The sequence below is a fragment of the Budorcas taxicolor genome, chromosome 7, assembly GCF_023091745.1.
Source record: "Budorcas taxicolor isolate Tak-1 chromosome 7, Takin1.1, whole genome shotgun sequence".
In the NCBI taxonomy this organism is placed as follows: domain Eukaryota; kingdom Metazoa; phylum Chordata; class Mammalia; order Artiodactyla; family Bovidae; genus Budorcas; species Budorcas taxicolor.
Window position 1 is genome coordinate 16994032 of NC_068916.1, and position 27139 is coordinate 17021170.

The 27139-nt window shown below is 52.7% G+C and overlaps 2 protein-coding genes across 5 annotated transcripts; both read right to left on the reverse strand.

Annotated features, from left to right (window-relative positions):
- Positions 1-3420: 3420 nt before the first annotated feature.
- Positions 3421-10722, reverse strand: NDUFA7 (NADH:ubiquinone oxidoreductase subunit A7). The gene is made up of 4 exons (XM_052643872.1): positions 10600-10722; positions 10136-10185; positions 5454-5603; positions 3421-3638 (listed from the first exon to the last, which is right to left on the reverse strand). The coding sequence occupies exons 1-4, from the start codon at positions 10648-10650 to the stop codon at positions 3548-3550; spliced, it is 342 nt and encodes a 113-aa protein (XP_052499832.1). The 5' UTR covers positions 10651-10722; the 3' UTR covers positions 3421-3547.
- Positions 10723-12055: 1333 nt separating this feature from the next.
- On the reverse strand, positions 12056-23751 carry KANK3 (KN motif and ankyrin repeat domains 3). Of its 4 annotated transcripts, none has more exons than XM_052643020.1 (12): positions 23721-23751; positions 20366-20506; positions 19973-20039; positions 17698-18975; positions 17519-17618; positions 17121-17312; positions 16939-17023; positions 16231-16447; positions 13738-13880; positions 13409-13609; positions 13237-13335; positions 12056-12321 (listed from the first exon to the last, which is right to left on the reverse strand). In XM_052643020.1, the coding sequence occupies exons 3-12, from the start codon at positions 20004-20006 to the stop codon at positions 12244-12246; spliced, it is 2427 nt and encodes an 808-aa protein (XP_052498980.1). In that variant the 5' UTR covers positions 20007-20039; positions 20366-20506; positions 23721-23751; the 3' UTR covers positions 12056-12243. The 4 variants fall into 4 exon arrangements, with proteins under 4 accessions (XP_052498980.1, XP_052498981.1, XP_052498979.1 ...); XM_052643021.1 differs by having other exon boundaries at positions 20366-20499; positions 23721-23734; XM_052643019.1 differs by lacking the exon at positions 23721-23751 and adding an exon at positions 22745-22924.
- Positions 23752-27139: the final 3388 nt, after the last annotated feature.

The window sequence follows — 27139 nt, forward strand, 5'->3', positions numbered from 1 at the left end:
CTTTGCAGCCAAAGATGGAGAAGCTCTATACAGTCAGCAAAAACAAGACCAGGAGCTGACTGTGGCTCAGATCATGAACTCCTTATTGCCAAATTCAGGCTGAAATTGAAGAAAAGTAGGGAAAACCACTAGACCATTCAGGTATGACCTAAATCAAATCCCTTATGATTATACAGTGGAAGTGAGACATAGATTTAAGGGATTAGATCTGATAGATAGAGTGCCTGATGAACTATGGACGGAGGTTCGTGACATTGTACAGGAGACAGGGATCAAGACCATCCCCATGGAAAAGAAATGCAAAAAAGCAAAATGGCTGTCTGAGGAGGCCTTACAAATAGCTGTGAAAAGAAGAGAAGCAAACAGCAAAGGAGAAAAGGAAAGATATAAGCACACCCCTTAGGCACACAAAATACAAACTTACAGGTTTTCTACCCAGCTGCTGTGTTTTCTTCTTGACAATAAAAGGTTTTATCCACAGCTCTGTCCTCAGGAGAGGCAGCGCTACCGCACAGCAGGCCCCCAGACAAGTCGCTGTCCTCAGCTGTGCACGTTTCCTGTGAAGCAACACTTACACGTCCAGATTTTCACAGCAGGGGCTCTACTTGCAGGTTGATGACATGCTTACTATTGAAAACATTGGCGATGGGCTTTCCTGGTGGCTTGGTGGTAAAGAATCCACCTACCAATTCAGGAGACACAGATTCCATCCCTGATCTGAGAAGATACCATGTGCCGTCAGGCAACTAAGCCTGTGCACTGCAGCTACTGAGCCTGTGCTTTAGAGCCCAAGGGCCACAACTGCGGAAGCTCTAGAGCCCTTGCTCCACAACAGGAGCGATCACCCCAGTGAGAAGCCCATGCACCCCCAACTGGAGAAAACCCTCCTAGCAACAGAGACCCAGGACAGCCAAAAACAAAAATTAAAAATAGTGTGTCATATAAAGAGGTGACTTAAAAAAAATGTTGCAGATTATAGCCATATGAGAGCGTGTGTGTGTGTTCAGAAGAATCTCCAATTCCCAGGAGAAACTGGGTAAGAGATGCAGTGGTGCAAAGGCAGATGGGAAGGGCAGCAAACACAACTGCCTGAGGGAGGGGAGAGGAAGGAAGTGTCCACAACACCACCTGTGGGGCTTGGCATCTGGGATCCAGGGAGAAGTGCTGAAGAAGCTGTGGGTTACCCAGCTGACAATGTGTAGTCGTTGAAAGCAGAGTCCTCAGCACCCAGGTTTAGGGTCAGCTCTCAGGGAGCCCGAGAGAGTTCTTGGTCTCGCCACACCTGTTCTTCGTTCACTATGACCTCACAGGGACTCCCCAGGTGGCTCTAGAGGTAAAGAACCCACCTGCCAATACAGGAGACTGAAGACGTGAGTTCAATCCCTGGGTTGGGAAGATCCCCTAAAGACGAGAATGGCAACCCACTCCAGTATTCTTGCCTGGAAAAAAAACCATAGCCTTGACTAGATGGACCTTTGTCGGCAAAGTAATGTCTCTGTTTTCTAATATGCTGTCTAGGTCGGTCATAACTTTCCTTCCAAGGAGTAAGCATCTTTTAAAATTTCATGGCTGCAATCACCATCTGCAGTGATTTTGGAGCCCCCCAAAATAAAGCCTTCCACTGTTTCTCCATCTGTTTGCCATGAAGTGATGGGACCAGATGCCATGATCTTAGTTTTCTGAATGCTGAGCTTAAAGCCAACTTTTTCATTCTCCTCTTTCACTTTCATCAAGAGCCTCTTTAGTTCTGCACTTTCTGATATGTGGTATCACCTACATATCTGAGGTTATTGGTATTTCTCCCAGCAATCTTGATCCCAGCTTGTGCTTCATCCAGCCCAGTATTTCTCATGACGTACTCTGCTACTGCAGTCTAAGTCACTTCAGTCATGTCCAACTCTGTGCGACCCCATAGACGGCAGCCCACCAGGCTCCCCCATCCCTGGGATTCTCCAGGCACACTCTGCATATAAGTTAAATAAGCACAGTGACAATATATAGCCTTGATGTACTCCTTTTCCTATTTGGAACCAGTCTGTTCCATGTCCAGTTCTAACTGTTGCTTCCTGACCTGCATACACAGCACATATCGGGCACACAGGATGAGCTTGAGATGTCAGACCTCTTCCCTACTACATTCCTTTGCCAAATTTCAAGTCTAGGTTATAACACGGTTTTTTTTCTTCTTGGCTTACAAATAATTTATTTCCTCACAATTCTGAGAAGTTCAAGATCATGGTGCCAGTAGATTCACCATCCTCATTGATAACCATCTTTTCACTGCAACCTCACTTGGCAGGAGACTGGGTCATTAACTTTATTCAGAAAGCTTCAATGGCACATCTCACCCGGGGTCATTATAAGTTCTTTGGTGTTACCTCATTCCCTCTGCGCACTTTGCCCAGTCTTCTCCCTCCTGATCTTTCTAAATTTGATTTCATCCTTTGCTCCAACCAGAATCCCACCTCTTCCAGGAAGCCTTCCCAGGGTTTTTTTTCCTCCTGATAATCATTTAGAATTTACACCTTCTCTTATGACTGTGACCTTTTCCCTCCTTGCTCCAAGCTTCCAGAGGGTGAGGCAGCCTCAACACTATCCTGGCACACAGCTGGACTTCAACCACTGGCAGGTTTTGGGGGTTCTTCCACAGGCAGTCACAACCCTGCCACACCGGAGGGCACTGTGGTCCCCCTTCGCGCCTGTGACCAGATGAAGGCCACTGCCTTTTTGGCTTTCACTCCCTGGTCATTCCTCTGTGGGAAGAAGCCCTTTCCTCTCCTGGGCTAACTCCGCCCCACACCCCCAGGCCTGTGTAGTAAAGTTTCTGGCTCAGGGAGGCCTTTCCACAAGGGCCCTAGGTGAAACTTCCTTGTGAGCCACCTCACCGTCCCCCGGGGCCCCTGCTGGTCAAGAACAGGTGGGGGCCCTGGTGGGAGGGTTCTGGTGAACATCCACACTAGCGATGGCTGGGGTGGGGAATGGGGGTGGAGGAGTCATCTCTCGGGAGAGGGAAGCAAGCAGGTTTTGTTCCCCCACCACCACCCTTTACAGTCAATGCCCCCTAAACACTTTGGAACCCGCTCCACTGCTCTGAGGGGTGGAGCCAGGCCCTCAAAGAAGGGACAGTTACATCTCTGGGCCCAGGGAGAGCACGTCCCCTAGAACTCCAGAGCCACTCTCCTGCCCTATTCCGGCGCGCTCACGGGGTTCAGAGGTTCGGGATACAGTATCAGGAATGCCCTGGCAGTCCAGTGGTTAGAACCTGGCGTTTTCACTGCTGGGGTCTGGGTGCAACCCCTAGTCAGGGAAACTAAGGTTCCACAAGATGTGGCCAGAAAAGGAAAAAAAAGAGATGTGGCACCAACTTCACCCTGAAGCCCAAGTAAGCCCGTATGTCCTTTCAAAAGTAAAAACAAGCGATTCTTGGGAGCACAATATGTAATTTTTATAAACGAGGTCATGTTCTGCCTGGAGGGAATCAAGGAGTCCAAGGAGAAAGAAGCACTCTGGTGGCCCTGAGGGCTCAGCCTGGCACCCCCAGCCGAAGTCACAGGTAAGGCTCATCCCGGGACAGCTCCCACCTCTTTATGGGAGGAGCCGGCGACACAGCCTTCTTCTCAGAGGCTGCTACAGCTGAGCTGGAAAATAAAGAGAGACCTGAGTCAGCCCCAGGCGTCCAGAGAGCAGTGGGGAGGAAGCTGAGGGAGCACCCCCTCCTCCCCTTTCCATATCTGCTGAAACCGGAGATGTGGAGGCCAGATTGCAGGGTGTTTCAGAATGCACAGGCCTCTCTAGTGGGGTCCCCCAAAGGGTCAGCTGACCACTTTCTGCCCCCAAGCAGTAAGCCTGTCCTGGCTCCTGGTCTCAGAAATAGTGTGAAATGCTGGACTCTTCCTCCAGCGCCCCTGGCCCCCCGCTCCTGCTGCCCCAGGGCAGGACATTGGCTCCATAAGGGCCAAGCAATCAGATGACCCACGTCCCCAGCAACTCCTTCCCTCAGATTCTGAGCACCTGCTACATGGCAGGCACTGTATGCAGGAAGCGCTAATGAGATGAGGGCCAGCCATAGTCTAACGGGGCTGAGTTAATACGCAGTCAAAAATAAGACCTTCTGGTCCAGGGTAAGGCCTAAGGAGACACTGTGCCAGCAGATCCAAGGCAGGGACCCAACCTGCCCCCACCCCACCCCCACCCCACCTGGCCCCTGGGGTTCCAGGGCCTCCCCTCCTCCCTTCCTCCACCTGAAGGAAGTAGAAGAGGTAGAAGGCAGCCTCCCTGGGAAATGCAGACACCCAGGGGGCAGGTGAAGCGGTGAGGGGGAGTGGGGCAGCCTGCCAGTGTGGGGCTGGGCTCTGGTGAATCTGAAGACGGCAACATGGGCCATTCATTCACTGAGTTCTAACCCAACTTGGCAGGCCCGGCCGCATCACTTTACCGATCTCATCACACTGCAAGCCCACCAACCCCATCTTACAAAAGCGGCAGCTGAGGCTCAAGAAGGCCAAAAGATCAGTCCAGGATCACAAAGTGAATCAGCTGTAGAGCCCAGATACCACTGGGAGGGACTGGACAAAATGCTGTGAAACTGCCCCTCTGCCACCCATGATCCGTGTGACCTACGCAGAGCACATGGCCTCAGTTTCTTTTTCTCCAACATAGGTCATCACTGCCTAACTTGTGGAATTATTAAGAGGCAGACATGCCACTGACGCCATTCTAAGAGCTTACAAATAGTTCATTATGTGAATTAAGCCTCATAATGAGTCTGCTATAGACAGAATGTTTGTTTCCACACAAAATCCATACGCTAAAATCCTATGTAATCCTATGCCCCAGTGTGACGGTGTTAGGAGGTGGAGCCTTTGGGAGATAACTAGCTCATGAAGGTGGAGCCCTTATAAGAGACCCTTCAGACCCCTGACTCCTTCCCCCAAGTGAGGACATGGCAAAAAGATACCACCTAGAACCCAGGAAAAGCGCCCTCACCAGACACTGAAGCTGCAGGGGCCTTTTACTTGGACTTTCTAGCTTCCAGAACCATGAGAACCAGTTTTCTGTTGTTTATAAACCACCCCGTGTGTGGGATCCTGTCCTAGCAGAACTCTCTAAAGTAAACACCACTACTCCTCCTATTTAATTAAGAGACACTGCCTGAGGCCAGGGACCAAAGTGGGTTTTAAGAGGCCTGAGGTTTACACAATCCTCTCTCAAGGACTTAAAATTACAAAAACAACAATGCCTGGGCTTCTTCCAAAGCCCCTGACGGCCTCATGAAGCTTCCTGTGCTTTGCAGGAAACCCACCCCAGGCTGGGTGGGGATTCATTTGCTTCTCAGATGAAAAGCCCCCGGTAGGCCATTTCCTGCCACAGCTGACGCTAGACAAACTTGGGACCTTGAAAAGCACAAGCAGGATAGAGGGCTGGTCTCAGAAGGGGCACTGAGGCGTCCTCACCTCTCTGCAGGCTTGCCTGCCACCAGCACCTTCTGCGAAGACATGACAATCGAGGGCGGCATGGCTTCCCGGCGGCCGTCGCGAGCACAGTAGTAATTGTTGGAGAGCCTGTGGCTGGGGCCCATGGGGAGCTTGGGAGGAGGCTGAGTTCTGAGAAGAAAAAACATGGGCACTGAAGCAGAGTAACAGTCGTTCTCCCCACACGGCTGGGCTGCAGCATGGGCCCATCACCTCAGTCACAAGGCCTGGCGTGGGCAGCCACTGGGATGTGCTGGCAGCCGGGGGTATCCCTTGATACACTGCCGGTGGCACAGGCCTGGGGAAAGGCCAGGGCCCAGAAGCTGGTGGAAGCCCTGGCACTGGATGTGAAGGTGCTGGGAGGTGAGGCGTGGGTCTGCCCCAGAAATGGAAGGTATGGAGAAGCCTTTTGTGAGGGAGGCCTGCTCCCTCCCCGAGCTTGGCCAGAGCTTGGCAGCAGGCTTCATTTCCACCTGCAGGTTCTCAGGAAATGAAAAGGCTCCGCCCACTACCTGTCAAGCAGGCATGGTCAGCAAACCAAAACTGGGGAAACAGCCCCAGACTCAGCTCATTCTGAGGAGCCTTGTCCCAAGGGCCAGCCTGTAGAACCTCTGGGCTTGCAGTTCTTTCAGAAGCTCTCTGAAGAACTCTACAGAAGTGAAAGGAATTCTCCAGGCAAGATACTGAAGTGGGTAGAACCAAACCTGGGTCTCCTGAACGGCAGGCAGATTTTTTAACATCTGAGCCACCAGGGAAGCCCAGGGGATCAGGGCTTATTACTCAGAGCAATTTGTCCTCTGAGGTTTCTGCTGCCACCTCGTGGCTGCTGCCCCTAGAGGAAGGGTAAACAGAGCTCTTTCCTCACTTGGGTTAAAGAAATATACAAAGTTTGAGGCCAGAAAAGGAATCACTAATCTCGCTAATCCCATGGAAAAGAAAGGCAAAAAAGCAAAATGGCTGTCTGGGGAGGCTTTACAAACAGCTGTGAAAAGAGAAGCAAAAAGCAAAGGAGAAAAGGAAAGATATAAGCATCTGAATGCAGAGTTCCAAAGAATACCAAGGAGAGATAAGAAAGCCTTCCTCAGCAATCAATGCAAAGAAACAGAGGAAAAGAACAGAATGGGAAAGACTAGAGATCTCTTCAAGAAAATTAGAGATACCAAGGGAACATTTCATGCAAAGATGGGCTCGATAAAGGACAGAAATGGTATGGACCTAACAGAAGCAGAAGATATCAAGAAGAGGTGGCAAGAATACACAGAAGAACTGTACAAAAACGATCTTCACGACCAAGATAATCACGATGGTGTGATCAGTCACCTAGAGCTTAGAAAGCATCATTACGAACAAAGCTAGTGGAGGTGATGGAATTCCAGTTGAACTATTTCAAATTGTGAAAGATGATGCTGTGAAAGTGCTGCACTCAATAGGCCAGCAAATTTGGAAAACTCAGCAGTGGCCACAGGACTGGAAAAGGTCAGTTTTCATTCCAATCCCAAAGAAAGGCAATGCCAAAGAATGCTCAAACTACCACACTATTGCACTCATCTCACGCTAGTAAAGTAATGCTCAAAATTCTCCAAGCCAGGCTTCAACAATACGTGAACCATGAACTTCCAGATGTTCAAGCTGGTTTTAGAAAAGGCAGAGGAACCAGAGATCAAATTGCCAACACCCACTGGATCATCGACAAAGCAAGAGAGTTCCAGAAAAACATCAATTTCTGCTTTATTGACTATCCCAAAGACTTTGACCGTGTGGATCACAATAAACTGTGGAAAATTCTCAAAGAGATGCGAACACCAGACCACCTGACCTGCCTCCTAAGAAACCTATATGCAGGTCAGGAAGCAACAGTTAGAACTGGACATGGAACAACAGACTGGTTCCAAATAGGAAAAGGAGTACGTCAAAGCTGTCTATTGTCACCCTGCTTATTTAACTTATATGCAGAGTACATCATGAGAAACGCTGGACTGGAAGAAACACAAGCTGGAATTAAGATTGCCGGGAGAAATATCAATAACCTCAGATATGCAGATGACATCACCCTTATGGCAGAAAGTGAAGAGGAACTAAAAAGCCTCTTGATGAAAGTGAAAGAGGAGAATGGAAAAGTTGGCTTAAACCTCAACATTCAGAAAACTAATATCATGGCATCTGGTCCCATCACTTCATGGGAAATAGATGGGGAAACAGTGGAAAGTGTCAGACTTTATTTTGGGGGGCTCCAAAATCACTGCAGATGGTTGACTGCAGTCATGAAATTAAAAGATGCTTACTCCTTGGAAGGAAAGTTATGACCAACCTAGATAGCATATTCAAAAGCAGAGACATTACTTTGCCAACAAAGGTCCGTCTAGTCAAAGCTATGGTTTTTCCAGTAGTCATGTATGGATGTGAGAGTTGGACTGTGCAGAAAGCTGAGTGCCGAAGAATTGATGCTTTTGAACTGTGGTGTTGGAGAAGACTCTTTCAATTCCCTTGGACTGCAAGGAGATCCAACCAGTCCATTCTGAAGGAGATCAGTCCTGGGTGTTCTTTGGAAGGACTGATGCTAAAGCTGAAACTCCAATAGTTTGGCCACCTCATGTGAAGAGTTGACCCATTGGAAAAGACTCTGATGCTGGGAGGGACTGGGGGCAGGAGGAGAAGGGGATGACACAGGATGAGATGGCTGGATGGCATCACTGACTCGATGGATGTGAGTCTGAGTGAACTCTGGGAGCTGCTGATGGACAGGGAGGCCTGGCATGCTGCGATTCATGGGGTCGCAAAGAGTTGGACACGACTGAGCTACTGAACCGAACTGAATCTCGCTAACAAAAGACGTTAACAAAAAACCAAAAATCACTAACAAAATATGAGCTTTCCTAGAAACTGTTGCAAAGAGGGAGGGCAGAAAAGAAAGAAAAATCATAAAAGGATCAGGTTTTCATTCATTGGGGTTTTACCAACTTTTTCCTGGTAACCCCAGTATTTAAATTTTTCTTAAAACAAGTGATAGTTATGCATTAGGTGGGGAAAAAAATACAGAAAAAGCAAAGTTTAAGAAGTTAATATTAAAGGACTTCCTTGGTGGTCTAGTGGCTAAGACTCCTTGCTCCCATTGCAGGGGCCCGGGTTCAATCCCTCATAGAGGAACTAGATCCCACAGACTGCAACCAAAGAACCTGCATGCCACAACAAAGACCCAGTACAGCCAAATGATAAATATTTAAAAGAAAAAAAAAAGAAGCAATATCCTGTGTTGAAGTTAAGAGTCTGCCTATTCCCTAGAGTGCAAAGAAGACCCTCTGCTGGGTATGGATCTATAGAAAACAAGCACGAGCAGTGTGCTCAGTCGTGTCTGACTCTTCAGGACCCCATGGACTGCAGCCCACCAGGCTCCTCTGTCCACGGAATTTTCCAGATAAGAATATTAGAGCAGGTTACCATCTTTTTCTCCGGGGATCTTCCTGACCCAAGAATTGAACCCGAGTCTCGGACATCTCCTGCACTGGCAGGCAGATTCTTTACCACTGAGCCACCTGGGAAGCCCCAGAAAACAAGCCCAGAAAGGGTAAAAAGAACCGTGACCAACTGGAAAGGCCCAAAGGAACCACTAGGGGGCGCCATTATCCTTTAAAAAAAAAAAGTTGAAACTTTTACAAAACTCTTTCCTCAACTGGGCCACCAACTACCTAGGACGGAAAAGTACTTTAAAACTTTTGATATCTGGAATCAGCCACGACATAGAGATATTCACAAAGATTTGGTTATTTTAAGGCTATTGTTCTTCCTTTCCTGCTAATCCTCCCTGGCTGCCTTACCTTTGCCTGTGGCATACACACACACACACACACTCACACACACATACATACCACTATTGCCCATTCTTCTAAGTGTTTCAGCCACACTAGTCTTCTTCCTATGTCTGGCTCTGTCGGGCTGCACAGCCTTGGCACTTACCGCTCCCTCTGTCCGGAATGTTGTTTTAATCATTATCCTTTGGCATTTCAGCTGACTCCAAAGCCAATCCCTGAGACCTTTCCTGATCACTTAACCTGAGGTAGCCCACTTTCCATCTGGTCCATTTTGTTTTCTCTTCAGAGCATTCTGAAACAGTGTTTTTTACTTGCTGTGTTTATTTCCTTACTACGTTATGTCTCTGCCTCCTCCCTCGGATATAAGCTCCAAGAAAGGAATGAGAAGAAATTTTCTCCTTCCCCTGGGACTCCCAACGGCTGAGGACAGAGCCCGGCCTTGTAAATGTCAACTAATTTTCCGGCTCGAGTTAGAAATCAAAGACACTTCTGGGTTCAAATCCCGGCTGTCAATTTCTGGCTTCTGAGTGATTTTAAGCAAATGATTTCGTTTCTCTGAGTCTCAAATATTTTCAAACGTAGCCTGGGGATGGTAATACTGTCAGGACCACACTGGAGGCTGCAAATCACGGAAAATTCCCACTCAGAATTCACGCCCCATCTGGTTGTTGCAGAAGCACAATATCTGACACAGTGCAGCAAGATGAAGGGCAAACCTCTGCCTTCACAGCCAGCTAACGGACTGGAGCCAGGATTTCGGCCCAGAGTTTCAGGGGTCTAAAAGAACAGTGTTTTGGGAGGTTTTCTGATAGACGGAGGGCAGGATTGGAGTCTGGGGAGCGAGCGGGGTTTGCTCACCGTTTAGAGATCTCCTGGTAGCGCAGCTGCAGTTTCGCCTGCAAGTCTCGCTGTGGGAGAAAGGATGGAGATCAGTCCCCAGGGCACTCCAGAAGAGAAAACCAGCTAACCGGCAGTCCCGCACAGGACAAATTAAGAGAAAGGTGGGACATGGGTCTTTGACGACAGGATACGGGCCCTGGAGGTGAACAGGGGAGCTGGGGGCCGGAACAAGATCCCAAAGCTAGAAAGGTACGGGCCTAGGGAGACCTCAGGCCTGAATGGTACCATAGCCAACGGCTGGGGAGGGTGTCCTGGGTTGAAGGAGTTCGGGGTTCCAGGCTGCGGAGAATTCCCTGCTCAGGAGAATCTCGGCACTAATGGCCTCAGCCCCAGAGATGCAAAAAGGAGGCGAGTAGAGGGAGCGGGTCAGGGCGCGCAAGGCCTGCAGCATCCACAGCCCCTTCCCGCCCCGACCCGCGCACCCCGGATGCCCAGTTCCGCAGCCCCTGGATGAAACGGGTAGCGGACGCCATCTTTCACCGGCACTGAAGGGCGCCGGTGACTTCTCTACTGCAGGGACTGCTGGGAACATGGCGTACGGTCTCGCGAGAGCGGGAATAGGCGGAGCTAGGGAGTCGTATAAATAGTCTCTCCGAGACACGTGACTCCTCTCCGCCCGACCGCCGCCGCGCCGCCATCATGGACACGAGCCGTGTGCAGCCCATCAAGCTTGCCAGGGTGAGGCGGAGGCCCGGTTTTGAGGGCCCAGATGAGGGAGGAGGGAGTAAGAGAACTGGGTGGGCTAGATCTGACTCCAGTTTCTTTCCCCAAGGTCACCAAGGTGTTGGGCAGGACCGGTTCTCAGGGACAGTGCACGCAGGTGAGCGGGGGAGGCGGGGAGCGGAGGGATGTTTGCTGGGGGCTTCTAAAGTTTGAATCTCGAGGATAATTTCTGTGCCCTGGGTTTTGTTCTCTGGTGTCTGGGAGCCGATATGGTCCCTATTTCCCAGAGTTTATTGAGGGTCGGAAATTTAGCCAAGGCTCTGCCCACTGGATCTGGGCTCTGGCGATCTCATTACCCGAGTTCTGACATAGTTCGTTGTCCTGGTTCAGCCTGTGCCAACGACCACTGTGGCTCTCTGCCCTCACGACAACCCCCAGTTGTCCCCTGGTGGCATCTAATGGCGCTCGAGAGCTTTGTTCTCCAGCCTCGGCCCCCGGGCTTGTCTCCTGTCCCAGTCCTGCCTTCCCAGCCTCAGCCCCTTTTAAGCGTCTCTAAACAGAAACGTTCTCTGGATCGACATCAGCCGCTTATCCCATGGATCCTATTCTCAACCGACTCTGACTTCTTCCTGTCCCTCCTGTGGGCCCCGTAGGTGCGCGTAGAATTCATGGACGACACGAGCCGCTCCATCATCCGAAACGTGAAAGGCCCCGTGCGCGAGGGCGACGTGCTCACCCTGTTGGAGTCAGAGCGAGAGGCTCGGAGGCTGCGCTGAACTGGTGACTGGTGAGTGCACAAATGGAGTGGGAAATCGAGCAGCTCCTTGTTAGACCCTTGCCTGGGGGTGGGGAGATTTCGCCAAGGATCAAGGGCTGTTGGTCGGGGTCTTCTGAAGTTAGCAAGATGGGGGTTTCCCTGTTTGGGGTGGGGGCACCTTGTCAGCATCTCAACCCTTGGGTTTGTTTACAGGGTGCTGGATGTCTGGGTTGACGCCTTGGCCCACCAGGATGATCTGCTGTTAATAAAGTGTGTGTATCGTATGTAAACCTGAGGTTTTGTCTGGGTTGTCATTAGATTTCCAAAATCTTTCTGTGGGGCCCCAGGTGGTCATTGACCCACTGTACTCTGAAAGTAGAGGATGTTCCCCAACAAGGCATTTTCTTTGTGAGGAGGGAGAACCATGTGTCTATGTACACCCTCAAAACAGGACAAGATGAGTTAGGAAGGTTTTATTAGGTAAGAAGGCTGGAGGAATGGGTAGACTAGGGGCTGTCTCACTCCCTCAGCTGCCTCCTCACCCTGTGCCGTTCAAGCTGAGCCTCTGGCCACAGACCTCTGCCCAGAGATCAGGACCTGCCTCTGCCTCCCCCACCCCCAGTCTGGGTCCAGTGTGTTAGGCCAGTCACTGGGGCAGGGGGTCCTCTCCACTGTCACTGCAGCCTCCTTCACCAGGCGTGGCCGTGGATGAATCAGGGGATAGCTGGTGAGAGAGGTGGTGGTGGGGGGGGGGGTCCTGTCAGTCTCCTGCAGACAGGACACTGGGTTTCAGCCCCGCTTAACACTCAGAGATGCTTAAGCTACTGGAGGTCCCTTGTCTTCACTGACCCTAAGTGGAACCCCACCTTGCACAGCAGAGCCAGGCTGCCAGGATTTGAATCCAGCCTCTGTCCCATCCCACTCCAGTATTCTTGCCTGGAGAATCCCATGGACAGAGGAGCCTGGTGGGCTACAGTCCACGGGGTCGCAAAGAGTCGGACACGACTGAGCTACTGACTTACTCTGTCCCATCAGACCTGGAAGAGGTGCTTGACCTCTGTGGTTCTTTTCCCACACATGTACAGGAGAGTGCAGGAAGGGGAGGCTGGTACAGCAAGTTTAATTAGGAAAGTGCTGGCACTTTGGCTTATAAGCACCTCCCCTTTGGGGACAGACTGAATCCTTTTGTCCTGCTCCCTAATTCTAAAGTGAAAGTGTGAGTGACTTGCTTGCTCACTCATCTCCAGCTCTCTGCAACCCCACTGACTGTAGCATGCCAGGCTTTTTGTCTATGGGATCTCCAGGCAAGAGGACTAACTCCAAAGGATGCTTTTATTCCTTTGCTCTGGGCCTGTAATGGGAGTCCACAGACATAATAGTCTGAGCTAGGTCTAACAGCTCTTGTCTGATCTTAGGGCAAGCCCCTCTGGAGGCCTCAGTCTTATGACCTTCACTTTACATATGAAAGTGTGTCTAACCCTTGGGGTGTTCTGAAGGTTGAACATCAGACCCAGGTTCCTGCCACCCAGTGCTCCCCTGGCGGGTGCACAAAGAAAAACCACTTTTCTGGGAGCACACTTGGTATCCTTGAGCTGTGCCGCTGGTAAACTCCGTTTCTGCAGGATGGGGTCGCACTCACCTGCGGGCCAGGCTGGCCTGAGCTCAGGTGGGCGTGCAGCAGAGCGGCCACCTCGTCCTGCTCAGCCTCCAGGGCAATGGCCAGGGCGCTGGTGCCCTCCTGAGGGATCATGGAGACAGTCAGGTCCCTGAATCAAGGTACCACACCCCACACCAGCCCCATGGTGGCTCACGTTGTCCAGGAGGGCAGGGTCGCAGCCTGGCTGGGCCAGCAGCAACCGCACAGTGTCTAAGCGCCCATACTCGCTGGCGCACATCAGCGCCGTGGCCCCGTCTGCATCTTGCACGTTCACGTCTGCCCCGCATGCCAGCAGGGCAGCTACCATGTCCTGGCGGCCGTGGCTGATGGCCAGCATGAGGGCTGTCTGTCCCGTCTGGGGAGAGACAAAGAAGGGGACAGGGCTGGTGTGGGCTCTGCAGGAAAGGGAGGGGGCTCCCAGAGACTTGGCTCTGGAAGTAAAAGTGCCCCCTGGACTCAGCCAGGGAGGAGGCATCTATGCACCTGGCTGGCCTTGGCATTAACGTTGCCCATGTGAAAGAGTCTCTGGACCACAGCCATGTCCTCCTCTTGCCCCACAGAAGTGAGTGCCGCCAACATGAGGGCAGAGTAGCCAGCTCTATTCTGGTGGTCAATCTTGCAGACCCCTAGGAGAGAGAAGAGGCATCAGTTCAAGAAGCCGACACCTAAGTTCGTCCACTCACTTCCTTCAAGCCTCAAGTTCACCACCTGTTTAGCCAGCTTGGTCACTGAGGGTCATGCATGATTTTACTGTTCCTCTGCCTTACAAGGCTCTTCGCTTTCCAAGAGCCATGTGGCCCTTCTCACCTTTAGAGTTCTGTTTCCATCTCACTGAAAGGTTTTCTCACTTCCCTATTACAGACTGGTTTGGAGACTTGGTTCTGTCCAAACCACCATATCCCCTAGTACCTAGAGCAATACCTCCCAGTAATAGTTCAGTCACTCAGTCGTGTCTGACTGCAACCCCATGGACTGCAGCACGCCATGCCTCCCTGTCCTTCACTGTTTTTTGGAGTTTGCTCAAGTTCATGTCCATTGGATTGGTGATGCCATCCAACCATCTCATCCTCTGTTGCTCTCTTCCACCTTCAATCTTTCCCAGCATCAAGGTCTTTTCCAATGAGTCAGCTCTTCACATCAGGTGGCCAGAATACTGGAGCTTCAGCATCAGTCCTTCCAATGAATAGTCAAGGTTGATTTCCTATAGGATTGACTGGTTTGATCTTGCAGTCCAAGGGACTCTCGAGTCTTCAACACCACAGTTGGAAAGCATCAGTAAAAGGACTACTGCCCACAAAAACCACCATTGTTGGTCCCCCAGAGAACTGTCAGCTGGGCCCTCCTAGTGTCCCAACTCCACTCCAGTTTCCACGTAGCAGCCAGAACAGATCAAAAGAAATTTGGTCCCATCACTTATAGACATGAATTTGAGCAAACTTCAGGGCAGAAGAGCCTGGCACGCTGCTGTCCATCGGGTCACAAAGAATCAGACACGACTGAGCAACTGAACAATTCCATGTGACTGGTATCCTCAGAAGAAACAGAGATCGCCATGTGATGCTGAAGGCAGAGATGAGCTGCCATCAGTAGAAACTTGGAGAAAGGCATGGAAGTTTCACTCTGAGCCCCTAAGAATGAACCAGTCCTGTGAACTTAATGGCCTCCTGAACTGCAACACAATTTGTTCTAAACCTCCGACGTTGTGGCACTTTGTGGTACTTTTTACAGCAGCCCTGGGAAACAGCTCGGTTGTTGCTGCCCGTTCTTTACAGATGAACACAAATTCAGCTCCGTTTCCTCTGGGATCAGTTCTGTTGCCATCTTGGCCCCCTCCCACACATCACAGCACCTACCTCTGGATCTCATTCCCCAGGGTGTTTAATGCTTGTGTACCCCACCATTCTGAAAGCTCAAGACTAGGTGCAGTTTGGGGAGATGAATGGTGGGAGAGGTTTGGGGAAAGGAGGGGATCAGGGTATTGGAGTAGATGTCCTAGTCAGAGGAGATCTGAGACAGTGGGCTGAGAAGTAAAAAGTTTTAAGTCACAGGGCTTCCTTGGTGGTACAGTGGTTAAGACTGTGCTGCCAATGAAGGGGGCCCGAGGTTCCATCCCTGTTCAGGGAGCTAGATCCCACATGCTACAACTAAGATATCGCATTCCACAACAAAGATCCTGAGTGAGACAACCAAGACCTGGTACAACCAAATAACTTTTTTAAAAGGTGGGTGGTTAAGTCAGGACTAAGGGCATCCCCCAGTTGTGTGGCCTACTGTCTAAGTGTCCATTCCTCCCACAAGCTTCTGTGACCCTGGTGGAGGATGTTAGGTGCAGAAGGGGCTCAAAGTAACCACAGTGGGGTCTCTGCAGCTCGCCAGGCACCCCACCTATCTTCCCTGCCTGCTTTTCCCTTCTCTGAGGCCTTGCTAAGGAAGGATCCTAAGCTAAAGGATTACCCTGTTTCTTGATTCCCTCCCCTGATTTTATCTTGTCATGGCCCTTACCTCTGTTGGAAATTATGTTTGATACTTATCAAGTAAAACTGATCATTCTCTCCACTCCCTACACGCACCTGCCCAGAGCTCCATGAAAGCTCATTCATTCAAGAAACACCAGAGAGTCTACTGTGTGCCTCAGTGAAGTCTGATAAGCAAGCAGGCTGAAGTGAGAGAAGGGCAGCGGGAGGAGTTTGAAAGAGTACATAAAGGAGGAGTTAATAACAGGCCAGAGGGTGAGCAAGGAGGCAGTGCAGTGAAACTGCGTGGGAGCAATGGCTACTGGTCCCATGAGCCCCAAGGACTGTGGGAGTCGGAAAACAGAAGACAGTGACCTGAGATGATGGGAGGTGAGAGTTTAGGCAAGAATGCCAGTCCTTCTTGGCAGGTGCAGGATGGTAGTGCCAGCCCAGCATTACCCAGGTTCCCCCTTCCATGGATCCCTATTCCCTAGTGCCCTCCCCGCCCCTCCTCAATGCTGACCCGTATCCAGCAGCAAGCTCGCGATGGCCAGGTTCCCATGGGACACGCTGTAGTGTAGGGCTGTGTTTCCGTTGCCATCCGCCAGGTTCACCACGTGCTCCAGCAGCTCCCGACCCAGGCGCGCCACCGCGCCCAGGACCCCGGCCACAGCCTCCGCTTGAGAGCGCCGTTGGCTCGACACCCGAAACCACTCCTGGGCCACCAGGCGCACCGCGCCCTGCCAGGACAGGAGAGAGAGATCAGCGAGGGTCCAGGGCAGGTGTGGGGGCGGGTCTGGGAACCCAGGCAGGGGAGGTTGGTCCCTCTGAATTTGAGGAGGGGCGTGGACTCATGGGGCCGCAACCCTTTGGAGGAGGGAGTACTGTCAGTGTGGGTACGCGGCCCCAGGGGACAAGGATGCTCCCCTTCCCGAGAAGAGCCTTCGAGAGAACCAGGCGTGGAGGAAGACGGTGAGCGCTTGTCTTTGGGGAGTCCGGGATGCTGTTGGGGCTTGGGGTGGGCCCTTCTGGGGAAATCAGAGAAAGGTCAGCCCTGTTCTGGGGCGGAGATCCCTTTGGAGACCTTGGTATCCATGGAGGGCCCTGGCGCGAGATGACTGAACTTGGGGCCCCCTTAACTCTAAAGAAGGTGATGCTCTTCCCTAGGCAGGCATCAGACGGGGTCCCCGGCGGGCCTCTGACCCCTGTGAAGGGCTCTCTACGCACTCACACTGTCGCGGGGGACCCCGCGGGGCCGGCTCAGCTGCCGCTGCAGCGCTGCACACGCCTCCCTCAAACGCGGGCTCAGTTCGCACCTAGGAGACGGAGAGGCTCCAGGAGAGGTCGGGATGGAGAGTGGGAAGACGGGGGAAAGAGCAGCCGTCCCCATTCCGTGTTCCCCGCGCGGCTCACCTCCCGTGCACACCCGGCTGAGGTTCCTGCTCTGCCTCCGGCTCGGCGTCCCGGTCCTCCTTGCAGCTGGGAGCGCCAGGGGTCTCGGAGTCGGATGCCGCGCCGCTGTCGTCGCCTGAGCCCGAGGAACTGCTCCTCGGGGGCTCGGCAGCGCCATCCTCGCTGTCGCCCTCGCTGGACGAGCTCTCATACCTGGGTACAGGGTGGGAGGCATATGCTGAGCCTCCACCGTGGGCTCAGTCTGGTGTCCTGCGAGGTGGGAAGTGGCTGTCCCCATTTTACAGATGTGGACACTGAGGCCTGCCAAGACCACGCTGAGAGCGAGGGGCAGAGCTGGGATTCAAAACTCCAGTCTATGTCCCAGCAGATGCTGCCATGGGGAGGGGAAAAGTGCTCACTCTCCATTGAGGACCCCAACAAACTGCAGGCTCTTTGGTCCGGGGCTGGTTTGGCCACCAGGGGTACCATCTTTCCTCTTCATGATGGATTTGAGAGTGCCTGGCAGAGATCAGATGAAGACACTGAGTTCGAATTCAGCGGCCAGCAAGCCAGGGCTCAGCGAGGGACGGGGACTCACCCGTGGGTGCCACGGCCCTGTCCCCATCCGTGGATCCGGGGGGGTTCTCCGGCATCGGGGCTGGGGCCTCCACTGGAACATCGGTCTGAGTGGTCTTCTCCACATAATCCCACGGGGTCTGGGTGGTAGCCTCGCACGGCTGGGGCCGGGACGCCGCGGCCTCGGCCTTGGCCTCCTCAGCAGCCTCGCGGGCTTCCTCCAGCTCGCACAGCCGGCCCCTCAGGAGCTCGCTCACCCCGCGCTGATGCTCCAGGCTGGCGCGAAGCAGCTCCAGCTCGCGCTCGGCGGCCGCGGGCAGCCCCAGCAGAGCTTCCGTCACCCACGCCTCCGCCTCGAGGGTCTCAGGAGCTGCCCCCACGCCGGCCTCCTGGGTCTCCGGCACCGCCTGGACTCCCGCCTTTTGGGTCTCCGGCACGATCTGGGTGCCTGCCTCCCTTGTCTGGGGCGCCCGGTCGAGACCCGGCGGCGCACCTTCGCTGTGGCTAGAAGCCGACCCGTCTGGGCCGTCAGCCCCGGGGCTGGCCCTGGCGCGAACGCCGCGCTCAGAGGTGGCCAGACGCTCGGTGAGCCGCCGCAGCTGAGCAAGCTTGTCCGGGCGCGCCTCGGCCTCCCCGTCGGACTCCGGCTGCCGGCGCGCAGCCAGCAACCGCGCCTTCTCGGCGCGCAGCGCGCGCACCTGCTCCTGCAGCTCGGGCAACGCGCGCGCTTGTTCCTCGAGCTCGCGCAGGCGCCGCAGCGCCGCGGCCATCTGTTCGCGCACCAGCTGCAGTTGCGCGGGGCCAGGCGAGGCCAGGGCCGGGTTGGGGGCGGGGCTGCTGTGGCCAGACCCGCGAGGGCTGCGAGGGGCCGCGCGGGCCGGAATGGGCGCGCCCCCTTGCGCCTGCGCTAGCTCCAACCGCCGGCTGGTCTCCAGGAGCGTGCGCTCGACGCGTGGGTTGCGCACGGGTGCGCGCGGGGACAGCGGCGGCAGCATCAGCGCGGACGGCGCACCCGGGGAGAGTGCGCCCGGCGCTGCGCCATCGTCACTAGCCAGGGACTCGCTGGAGGTCCAGGCGCCTGGGCTGCGCGCGCCTGAGAGGCCGGCCCGGGGCGCGCGGGGACGGCGCCCGGGCGGGGGCCCCGCAGCGCGGCGGGCAGCGGGGCCGCGCTCCAGCTCCTCCACATACTTGAGGAAGTCCAAGTCCAGGTGGAAGCCGTAGGGGGTCTCCACCGAGTAGGGCGAGCTCGGGCTGCGGGCGCCCCCAGTCGCGCTGGGGCACAGGCGAGGGCCACCCAGGTCTGCGGACATGACAGGGGCGTGGAGGAACATCAGGCCGGGGAGACGCAGAGAGACTAACAAAAGGAGCGCCTCCCCACCGCCCCACGACATGTTTTCACGACGCCACCTGCTCCAAACCCTGCACACCTGCGGTTGCACACAGAGGTTTAAACACCCATCTGTACCCCAAAAGTTGTGCATTCACGTGTTGAGCACCTGTTAAGTCGCTTCAGTCATGTCCGACTCTGTGCGACCCCAGAGATGGCAGCCCACCAGGCTCCCCCGTCCCTGGGATTCTCCAGGCAAGAACACTGGAGTGGGTTACCATTTCCTTCTCCAAAGCATGAAAGTGAAAAGTGAAAGTGAAGTCGTTCAGTCGTGTCCGACTCTTAGCGACCCCATGGACTGCAGCCCACCAGGCTCCTCCGTCTGTGTACCAAACACTGAGGACGTAGCAATGAACAAGACAAGCATCCTTGCCCACTTGTAGGAGACAGATAAACGTTCAAAAAAGGTCCTTAGGGCAATAATACAAATTTCAAGATGAAACAGAGAGTAACTGACAGGCTTTGGCTCTGGCTGTTTCAGCAAATTTCTGCAGAGGGAACTTAGAGGTTGAGCCCTGAATGAGAAGGAGAAAGCAGCTGGGACCGAAGGTTCCTAAAAGAAAACAGCGCTAGCAAAGGCTCTGGGGTGGAATAAGCAGGGTGGACCTGAGTGAAAGCGGATGGAGGTGAGAATGTGCAGAGCAGAGTGAAAGAAGGGAGGAGGGAGAGGACTAGAAGAGGTGGGCTCGGGCCAGACTGTGAGGAACCTTCTGGGCCACTGTGAGGAGCTGGGGTTTTATTCCACCTGTAATAGGGCACCAGAGGCAGATTTTAAGCAGGGCCAGGACATTATCCACCTTTATAAAGGGCCCTCTGACCACTCTGCAGAGGAGGGAACTGCAGGGCTGTGTGGGCACCTGGGCGCCAGGTGTGGATCTCTACACACGCAAACACCATTTTCCACACTTACCCGGCAGGTTCTGATTCAGGGCAAACTTGGCCATGTTTCCTGGAGTAGCCGCCACCTTTTTCACACCCTGAAAAAGGCCCCCAGAGGGGTGAGGGTGGGTAGGGCTGGACCCTGCCCCTCTGGCTGTGCCTCTGGGGTCTGTCTGGACTCTGCATGAGTAAACAGACCCAAGCGCTCCTCTCCACCCCCCAACCCCTCCGCCACACACACACACAGGTCCTCTCATCCCTCCTCCCTCAAGTGGCCTTGAAAGTTTGGAATGAATGACTGTGGGGGCCCTCCTGTACCAGGCCTCCTCAGCCTGCTAGGCGGGAAGGGCATCAAAAGAAGAGGGGATGGCGATAAGAGAACCAGAGCAGCTGGGGGCGGGGCAGGGGTCGGTGCTTTCCAGACCTGAGGAGGTTTCTGTCAGTCCCTGGGGGAAATTAGAAACTGAAGCTCAAAGGGGTGGAGTGTGAACATTCAGAGGAGGAAGGCGAGAGTTGGAAGCCTTTCTTGGGCTCATTAAAAACTCATCTGGTCAGATTCTGCATACTGAAAAGAAACAAACAGAAAACAGAATTCTTACACTTTTTCCTTAGAGTGCAAACAAAATATAATTGTACATCCAAATTTATACCGGTGTCATTTGTGAGATCCTTTAGGAATGATGAAGTGTTCTGGAACAGAGGCACCAAGAATGCAGTCTCCTTGTGATCTCTCTACTGGAGTGCCACAGGGCTCTGCCCTTAGTTTGTGAGAAATTGTAGTGGAACCACAAGCACCCAGGTTGTGAGAGCTGTGGCTATGTTTGGGGCTAAAGGGAGAGAGACTCTTCAGGTGATGTGATGGAGGCTCTAAGAAACTGAGGGAGGGGCTTCCCTGGTGATCCAGTGGTTAAAAATCCACCTGCCAGTGCAGGGGACGAGTTCAATCCCTGGTCCGGAAAGATCCCAATGCAGTGGAGCAACTAAGCCCCGTGCGCCACAACTACTGAAGCCCACATGCCTACAGCCCGTGCTCCACAATAAGAGAAGCGACCACAATGGGAAGCCCGTGCACGGCTGCAAGGCAATGAAGAGTAGCCTGGGTTTGCTGCAATTAGAGAAAGCCGCAACAACAAAGACGCAGTGCAGCCAAAAACAAACAAATAAAAATAAACCTAAAAAAGAAACTGAAGATTGGGTCACATCTAATAACGTGATATTTAACAGGGATTTTTTCCAGAACTTTGTTATTGAGTCCACAATCACAGTTACTGTGCTTTGTTTCAGAAAGTACAGGGCAGGAAAGATGGGGCTTTGAAGAGCCCATATGAAAAACCCTCAGAGAACTGCAAGCAGCTTGGATCGAGTGCCTACTCTGTGCCTGCTCTCATTTAATGTACCTCCCCCAGTATAAACCGGCAAGGAAGGATAGTTCCCCCTTTTCCAGATGGGGAAGCTAAGGCATAAAGCAATTAAGTCGATTACCTATAGGAAATGTCCTCAGACTGAGTTCCGCTCATCTTCTGGGAAGCTCTTGTCTGCCCAGCCCTCCACAGCAGGTGCCTGCCAGCCCCAAGCTGTACTCTTCCTGACCTACTGCCCATCTGCACTAACCACTTGGCAAGTTTCCCCATCACCTCTTCAGGTCTCTTGCACTCCTGATGGCCACCTGCGTACCTAACACCCACCAGCCACCTGTTGGCCCACCTGACTCATTCTGCTCCACGGCTGGGGAGACGGGCCCACTCGCCACCTCTGTCCAGCCTGGGTCCCTGACATCTCCCCCACCCCCACTCCCCAAGGGAGGAGGGAGTGGTGGGGAACGTGCCGTCCTGAAGCAGCTGTTTCCCGTCCCTCACACTGGCTCTAAGGGGCCGGCCAGCGGGGCAGCACAGAGGACAGTCAGTGCCTCTCAGGACTTGTTTTCAGGAAGCTCTCTGGGAAGAGCTAGGTCATGGAGAAAACCTGGCCTGGGGCTTAGGGGTCTGGGCCGGCCTCACACACAGCTGGCCAACTGCCTCAGCAGGATCAGCCCCTTCCTTCAGGGGCATGGCCACACCCAAATCCAAGACCCTGGGAATCCAAACAAACAAACAAAAATACAGCTCTGGGCCATTCCTAAGACCCAAACCAGCTGGAGCAGCCAGGCCCAGAAAAATGGGTGGATGCCCCAAGAAGATGCTTTCCTGGTGGCTCAGATGGTAAAGAATCCACCTGCAATGCGGAAGACTTGGGTTCGATCCCTGGGTCGGGAATATCCCCTGGAGAAGGGCATGGCAACCCTTCCAGTATTCTTGCCTGGAGAATCCCCATGGACAGAGGAGCCTGCTGGGTTACAGTTCATGGGGTCGCACAGAGTCGGACACCAAGCAGCAGCAGCAGCCCCAGGAAGAGTAAATAGCAATATAACAAAAACCTTTGCATTTGCTATGGGGGTAGCCTCGATTCTAAGCAATTTGTGGGTGTTAATTTAGTAAAAAAAGAGAAAAATTCCTAGGCCCTTTGAAGTAGATTTTCTTAGCATTATTCTTTTCCCCCCTTCCCCGTTGTACAGATGGAGAAACTGAGACTCAGAGATGAAGTGACCCAGCCAAGGTCGTACATGGGCAGAAGCAGGTTTTTGAACCCAGCAACTTTGCCAGTATTTCATTCTTGCCTGGAGAATCAATCCCATTGCTAGAGGAGCCTGGCCGGCTACAGTCCATAGGGTGGCAAAGAGTCGGACATGACTGAAGCCACTTAGCACACACGCCCACTACATTGCCCACTCCACTTAATGGCTTTCTATAAACAGCCCTCCACTCACCACCAGCCTGCACTCCTGCCTGTCTCCTGCGTGTGTCCCTGATGGGAAGAGCAGGGCCAAAGTCTGGTGACTCCAGGGGTTGTACCCTCGCCGGAGCGGGGGCGGGGGGCGTGCAACCGCTCTCCCCTGTCCTCCGCTCCCTGCGCGAGGAGCTGTCGCGGCTAGATCCACATCCTCTGCCTGAGACCCTTCATTAGGCCGTCAGAGTCGACGCCACACGCCCCCACTCCCGCCCCAGGGATTATTTTGGGACTCAGAGCTGTGATCGCAAAACCTGAGGGGTAGGGGAATACGGAAGGCAGTTCAGTTCCCGGTCTTGGGGCGAGGGGCGTCTTCCCAGATTGAGGCTCTGGGTGGAGGCACCCCCTCTGATGTTGGGGCGGGACTCTCAGACCCCTGAAGTGGGGGTGGAGGCTGATGATGGTGCGAGGGGAGAGGTTCTGAGGTCAGCACCCCGTCACCCCCATGTCCCCTTAGGACAGCCTCACAGAGACAGAGCAGTTTCCTGCAGGAAACGCTGCCGGGCGGTTCCATCCGCTGCCCATTGTCTGCCGGCCCCGGGGGCCATCCGTCCCTCCTCCCAACGCGGTTTCCGAATCACCCTACAGACACACACACTCAGGTCCGGAGCGAGGGGATGGACTCGGGTCCCCAAGCTGTCCCGGAGCGACTCCGGGAAAGGATCCCGAAGTCGTGGGAGCACAAGGGGCGAAAAACCCCTCCCTCCCCCAGCTTCACTCCTGAAGGGCGGGAGAAATGAGACCTCACGAATCCACAGGGACCCAACTCTACTCGCTCACCACCTGGGGCTCCCAGTGTGGGAGTGGGGGGGTTCCAAGCAGAGAACACTGCGCCCTCCCCATCGCTGCGCGCTGAGCCCGCAGAGGGGCTGGAAGCGCAGCGCCCCGTCCCGGTGCGTACCCCTGATCCCCGCCCCCCAGATTCCCCATCGGTGCCCAGAAAGCTGGTGCTTTACCTGAAGCCGCAGCCCCAGCCGCGCCCGCACCCGAGCCCGCCCCCTCGAAGTTCGGGGACGGGTTATCAAGGCCTGGACCCTAACTGACAACCACATCAGCCAACCAGGACCCTATGCTCTCCGAACTGTCCAATGGTGAGGTGGGGTGGGCCGCGCTGGCCCGCGCCCAGGGTTTGGGGGCGGGGATAGGGGCGGGGCCTGGAGTGACGGTCTTTGAGGGCTTTCTGTTCAGGGTGGGGAGCTGAGGGCTCACCGGCTCAGGGCGAAACGGCTTGGATCTGATCCACCGGGGACAGGGAGCCATGGGAAGACTCTAAGTAGGAAAGTTACCCGGTGGGATTTGTATATATGGAAGATCCCTTAGGTGGAAGCTGGAAGGACTGATGCTCCTTTCCCAGTGTCTGGGTGCGGGATCCGGACCCTGGATCTTTCCGACCTCAGGGTCTTTGTGCATGCTCTTCCGTCTTCCTGAAGTGTTCTTCCCTGAACCTGTTCACTTGGCCACCTTCTCTTGCCTTTGGGGGCTCAACCTATGTGTTTCTGCCCTCTAAAGACCTAACGTGGACCTTCTCGTTATAAACCTGATAGCTACTTTCACTATCTGGAAAATAAATATATGTAAAATTTATTTGTATACTTGTTTGCCATCTATCTCCCAGTTAAAACAGGGAATGACTGATTTTGGTCACTGCTTTATCCAGTGCCCTGAGCACACAGTAGGCACTTAATAAATGTTTATTGAAGACATAGAGAACAGATATTGGTTGCTAAGGAGGGGTTGGGAGAAATAGGAAAAACTATTACATAGAGAATAAGATAAACAACAACATCTTACTGTATAGCACAAGGAATTATATTCAATATGCTAAGTCACTTCAGTCCGACTGAGTGTCCGACTCTTTTGCAACTCCATGGACTCCAGGTTTCTCTGTCCATGGGATTCTCCAGGCAAGAATAGTGGAGTGGGTTGCCATGCCCTCTCCCAGGGGATCTTCCCGACTCAGGGATTGAACCCGTGTCTCCTGCATTAGCAGGTAGGGTCTTTACTTCTACAGCCACCTAGGAAGCCCCCACTATATTCAATACCCTGTGATCATCCATAATGGAAAAGACTATGAAAAAGAATACATATATATATATATGTGTGTGTATATAACTGAGTCATTTTGCTGTAGAGCAGAAATTAACACAAAATTGTAAATCAACTATACTTCAATTAAAAGTTTTTAAATGTTTGTTCAGAGAATGATTTGACATTGCATTGAACTCTGTAACCCAGTTGGAATGTAGTATGATCTAAAATGACCCTCCAAATCTTTTTCTCAATTAATTTAGCATTTATTGAGCACCTACAGTGTTCTAGGCACTGTGCAAGTCCTTGAGGGGAACATAGTCCTTGCCATCCTGGGCCTCAAATCTGAGAGGAGGAGATAGACTTTCAAGTTATGGTTTATGCTAAAGGGGTGAGAGGGGTGGGAGCTGGAGTCTATGGGAACAGAAAGGAGGGGCACATCATTGACCTAGAGTGTCTGGGTAGGCAGCCTGCAAAGATGACACTTAAGGAAAGGTGCTCCAGATAGTAGAAATTACAAAGGGTGCAATGGTGAAAGAATGCAAAGGGTGATATGGTGAAATTTGACTAAGTTGTGATGTTGGTGGGAGGAGAGCTGGAGGGACAGGCAGAAGGGTATGTCTGAAGCAGCTCAGACTTAATCTGCTAAAATGGGGCGCATTGGAGGTAGATTACTTTATTTCAGAGATTCATCCATTTGTCCCAGTGCCACTCTGTTTTAACTACAGTATCTTTAGAATATATTTTAACATCTAATACTCCACTTGTTGCAAAATTCCTGGGCTATTTCCATTGTCTTTTTCCTTCTTCCAGATAAGCCATAGAATACTGTTGTTTCCCCCATAAAAACTATACTGGAATAGATAGATAGATATTACAAAATGGAAACATACTGACAGACTTCAAAAACAAATTTATGATTACCAAATGGGAAAGGTTATGGGGGAGGGGTAAGGGGGGGAGGGATAAATTAGGATTTTAGGGTTAACATACACATACTACTATATATAAAATGGGGCTTCCCAGGTGACACTAGTGGTAAAGAATCCACCTGCCAATGCAGGAGACGCAAGGGACTCGGGTTCAATCCCTGGGACAGGAAGAGCCTCTGGAGTAGGATATGGCAACTTGCTCTAATATTCTTGCCTGGAAAAGTTCCATGGACAGAGGGGCCTGGTGGGCTACAGTAATAGATAAACAAGGACCTACTATATAGCACAGGGAACTCTACTCAGTATTCTGTAATGACCCGTACGGGAAAAGAATCTGAAAAAGAATAGATAAATGCATAACTGAATCATTCTGCTGTACACCTGAAACTAACACAATATTATAAATCACCGGTAGTGCGCTCTCTCTGGAAGTTGCTCAGTGGTGTCTGACTCTTTGTAACCCGCCAGGCTCCTTTGTCCATGGAGTTCTCCTGGCAAGAATACTGGAGTGGGTAACCATTCCCTTCTCCAGGGGATCTTCCTGACCCAGGGACTGAACCTGAGTCTCCTGCATTGCAGACAAAATCTCTACCATCTGAGCCACCAGGGAGGCCCTAAATCAACTATCCTCCAATATAAAAAGTAAAAAGTAAATAAAATGCATGCACACACAGAGTCAGACCCAAGAAAGCACACAAAATAGATGCATGACTTAAGACACTCCTGAGCGACAGTTCTCGATCAGGAGTGATTATGCCCCCTGGGGAACATTCAGCAATAACTGGAGCCCTTGCTGACTGTCAGGATGGAGTGGGGGAGGGCTGTTCTTGACCTCTACTGGGTGGAGCTCAGGGATGCTCCTAAACATCTCGTTATGCACATGACATTCCCACACAACTAAATGTTATCTGACCTGAATGTTGATAGTGCTGAATCTGGGAAACTCAGCTGGAAGACAGACATCATTCTAACCCAGGTCCCCAAAGAGCATATCACCAGCAACCCCAGACGCCCTTCCGACAGGCTGCATCTCAATCACGGTGCTTCCTCACTCTGAAAAGCAACCACTGTTGTGACTTGTGTAATAATCACCGCCTAGTATTTCTGAGCAGTTTATCATGCAAGTCTGAATCTCTAGATACTGTGGTTTAGTCTTGCCCATGCAAAAAAAAAAAAAAAAAAAAGAAAGAAAATGATATGTCTTTTAAGTCTCTTTTAATTCATGGGTTCCCGCTCCATCCCTTTTCTCCGTTACAAATGAATCAGTTGCACAATTCAGGCTGATTCCCACGGTCTGGGTGGTGCTGATCCCATCCTCATGGTACACGCCGGCATGGTCCTCTGCCCTTCGTCTTTCATGCAAATTGGCAGTTGTTTCCAGAACCAGGATTAGACTAGGGTTTAATGCCTTTGAC

Bases quoted from the DNA above. Each gene is read 5' to 3' on its own strand.
- NDUFA7 (XM_052643872.1), bottom strand. From the start codon at position 10,650: ATGGCGTCCGCTACCCGTTTCATCCAGGGGCTGCGGAACTGGGCATCC. The intron at 10,186-10,599 runs GTGCGCGGGTCG...TTTCTCCCACAG, and splicing joins TGCGGAACTGGGCATCCGGG to CGAGACTTGCAGGCGAAACT. The intron at 3,639-5,453 runs GTGAGGACGCCT...TTTATTTTCCAG, and splicing joins GCAGGCAAGCCTGCAGAGAG to CTCAGCTGTAGCAGCCTCTG.
- KANK3 (XM_052643018.1), bottom strand. From the start codon at position 20,198: ATGAGAGGACCTGTGTGTGTGTGTGGCGGAGGGGTTGGGGGGTGGAGA. The intron at 13,610-13,737 runs GTGCATAGATGC...GTCTCTCCCCAG, and splicing joins TTAATGCCAAGGCCAGCCAG to ACGGGACAGACAGCCCTCAT. The intron at 13,336-13,408 runs GTGAGCCACCAT...ATGATCCCTCAG, and splicing joins ACCCTGCCCTCCTGGACAAC to GAGGGCACCAGCGCCCTGGC.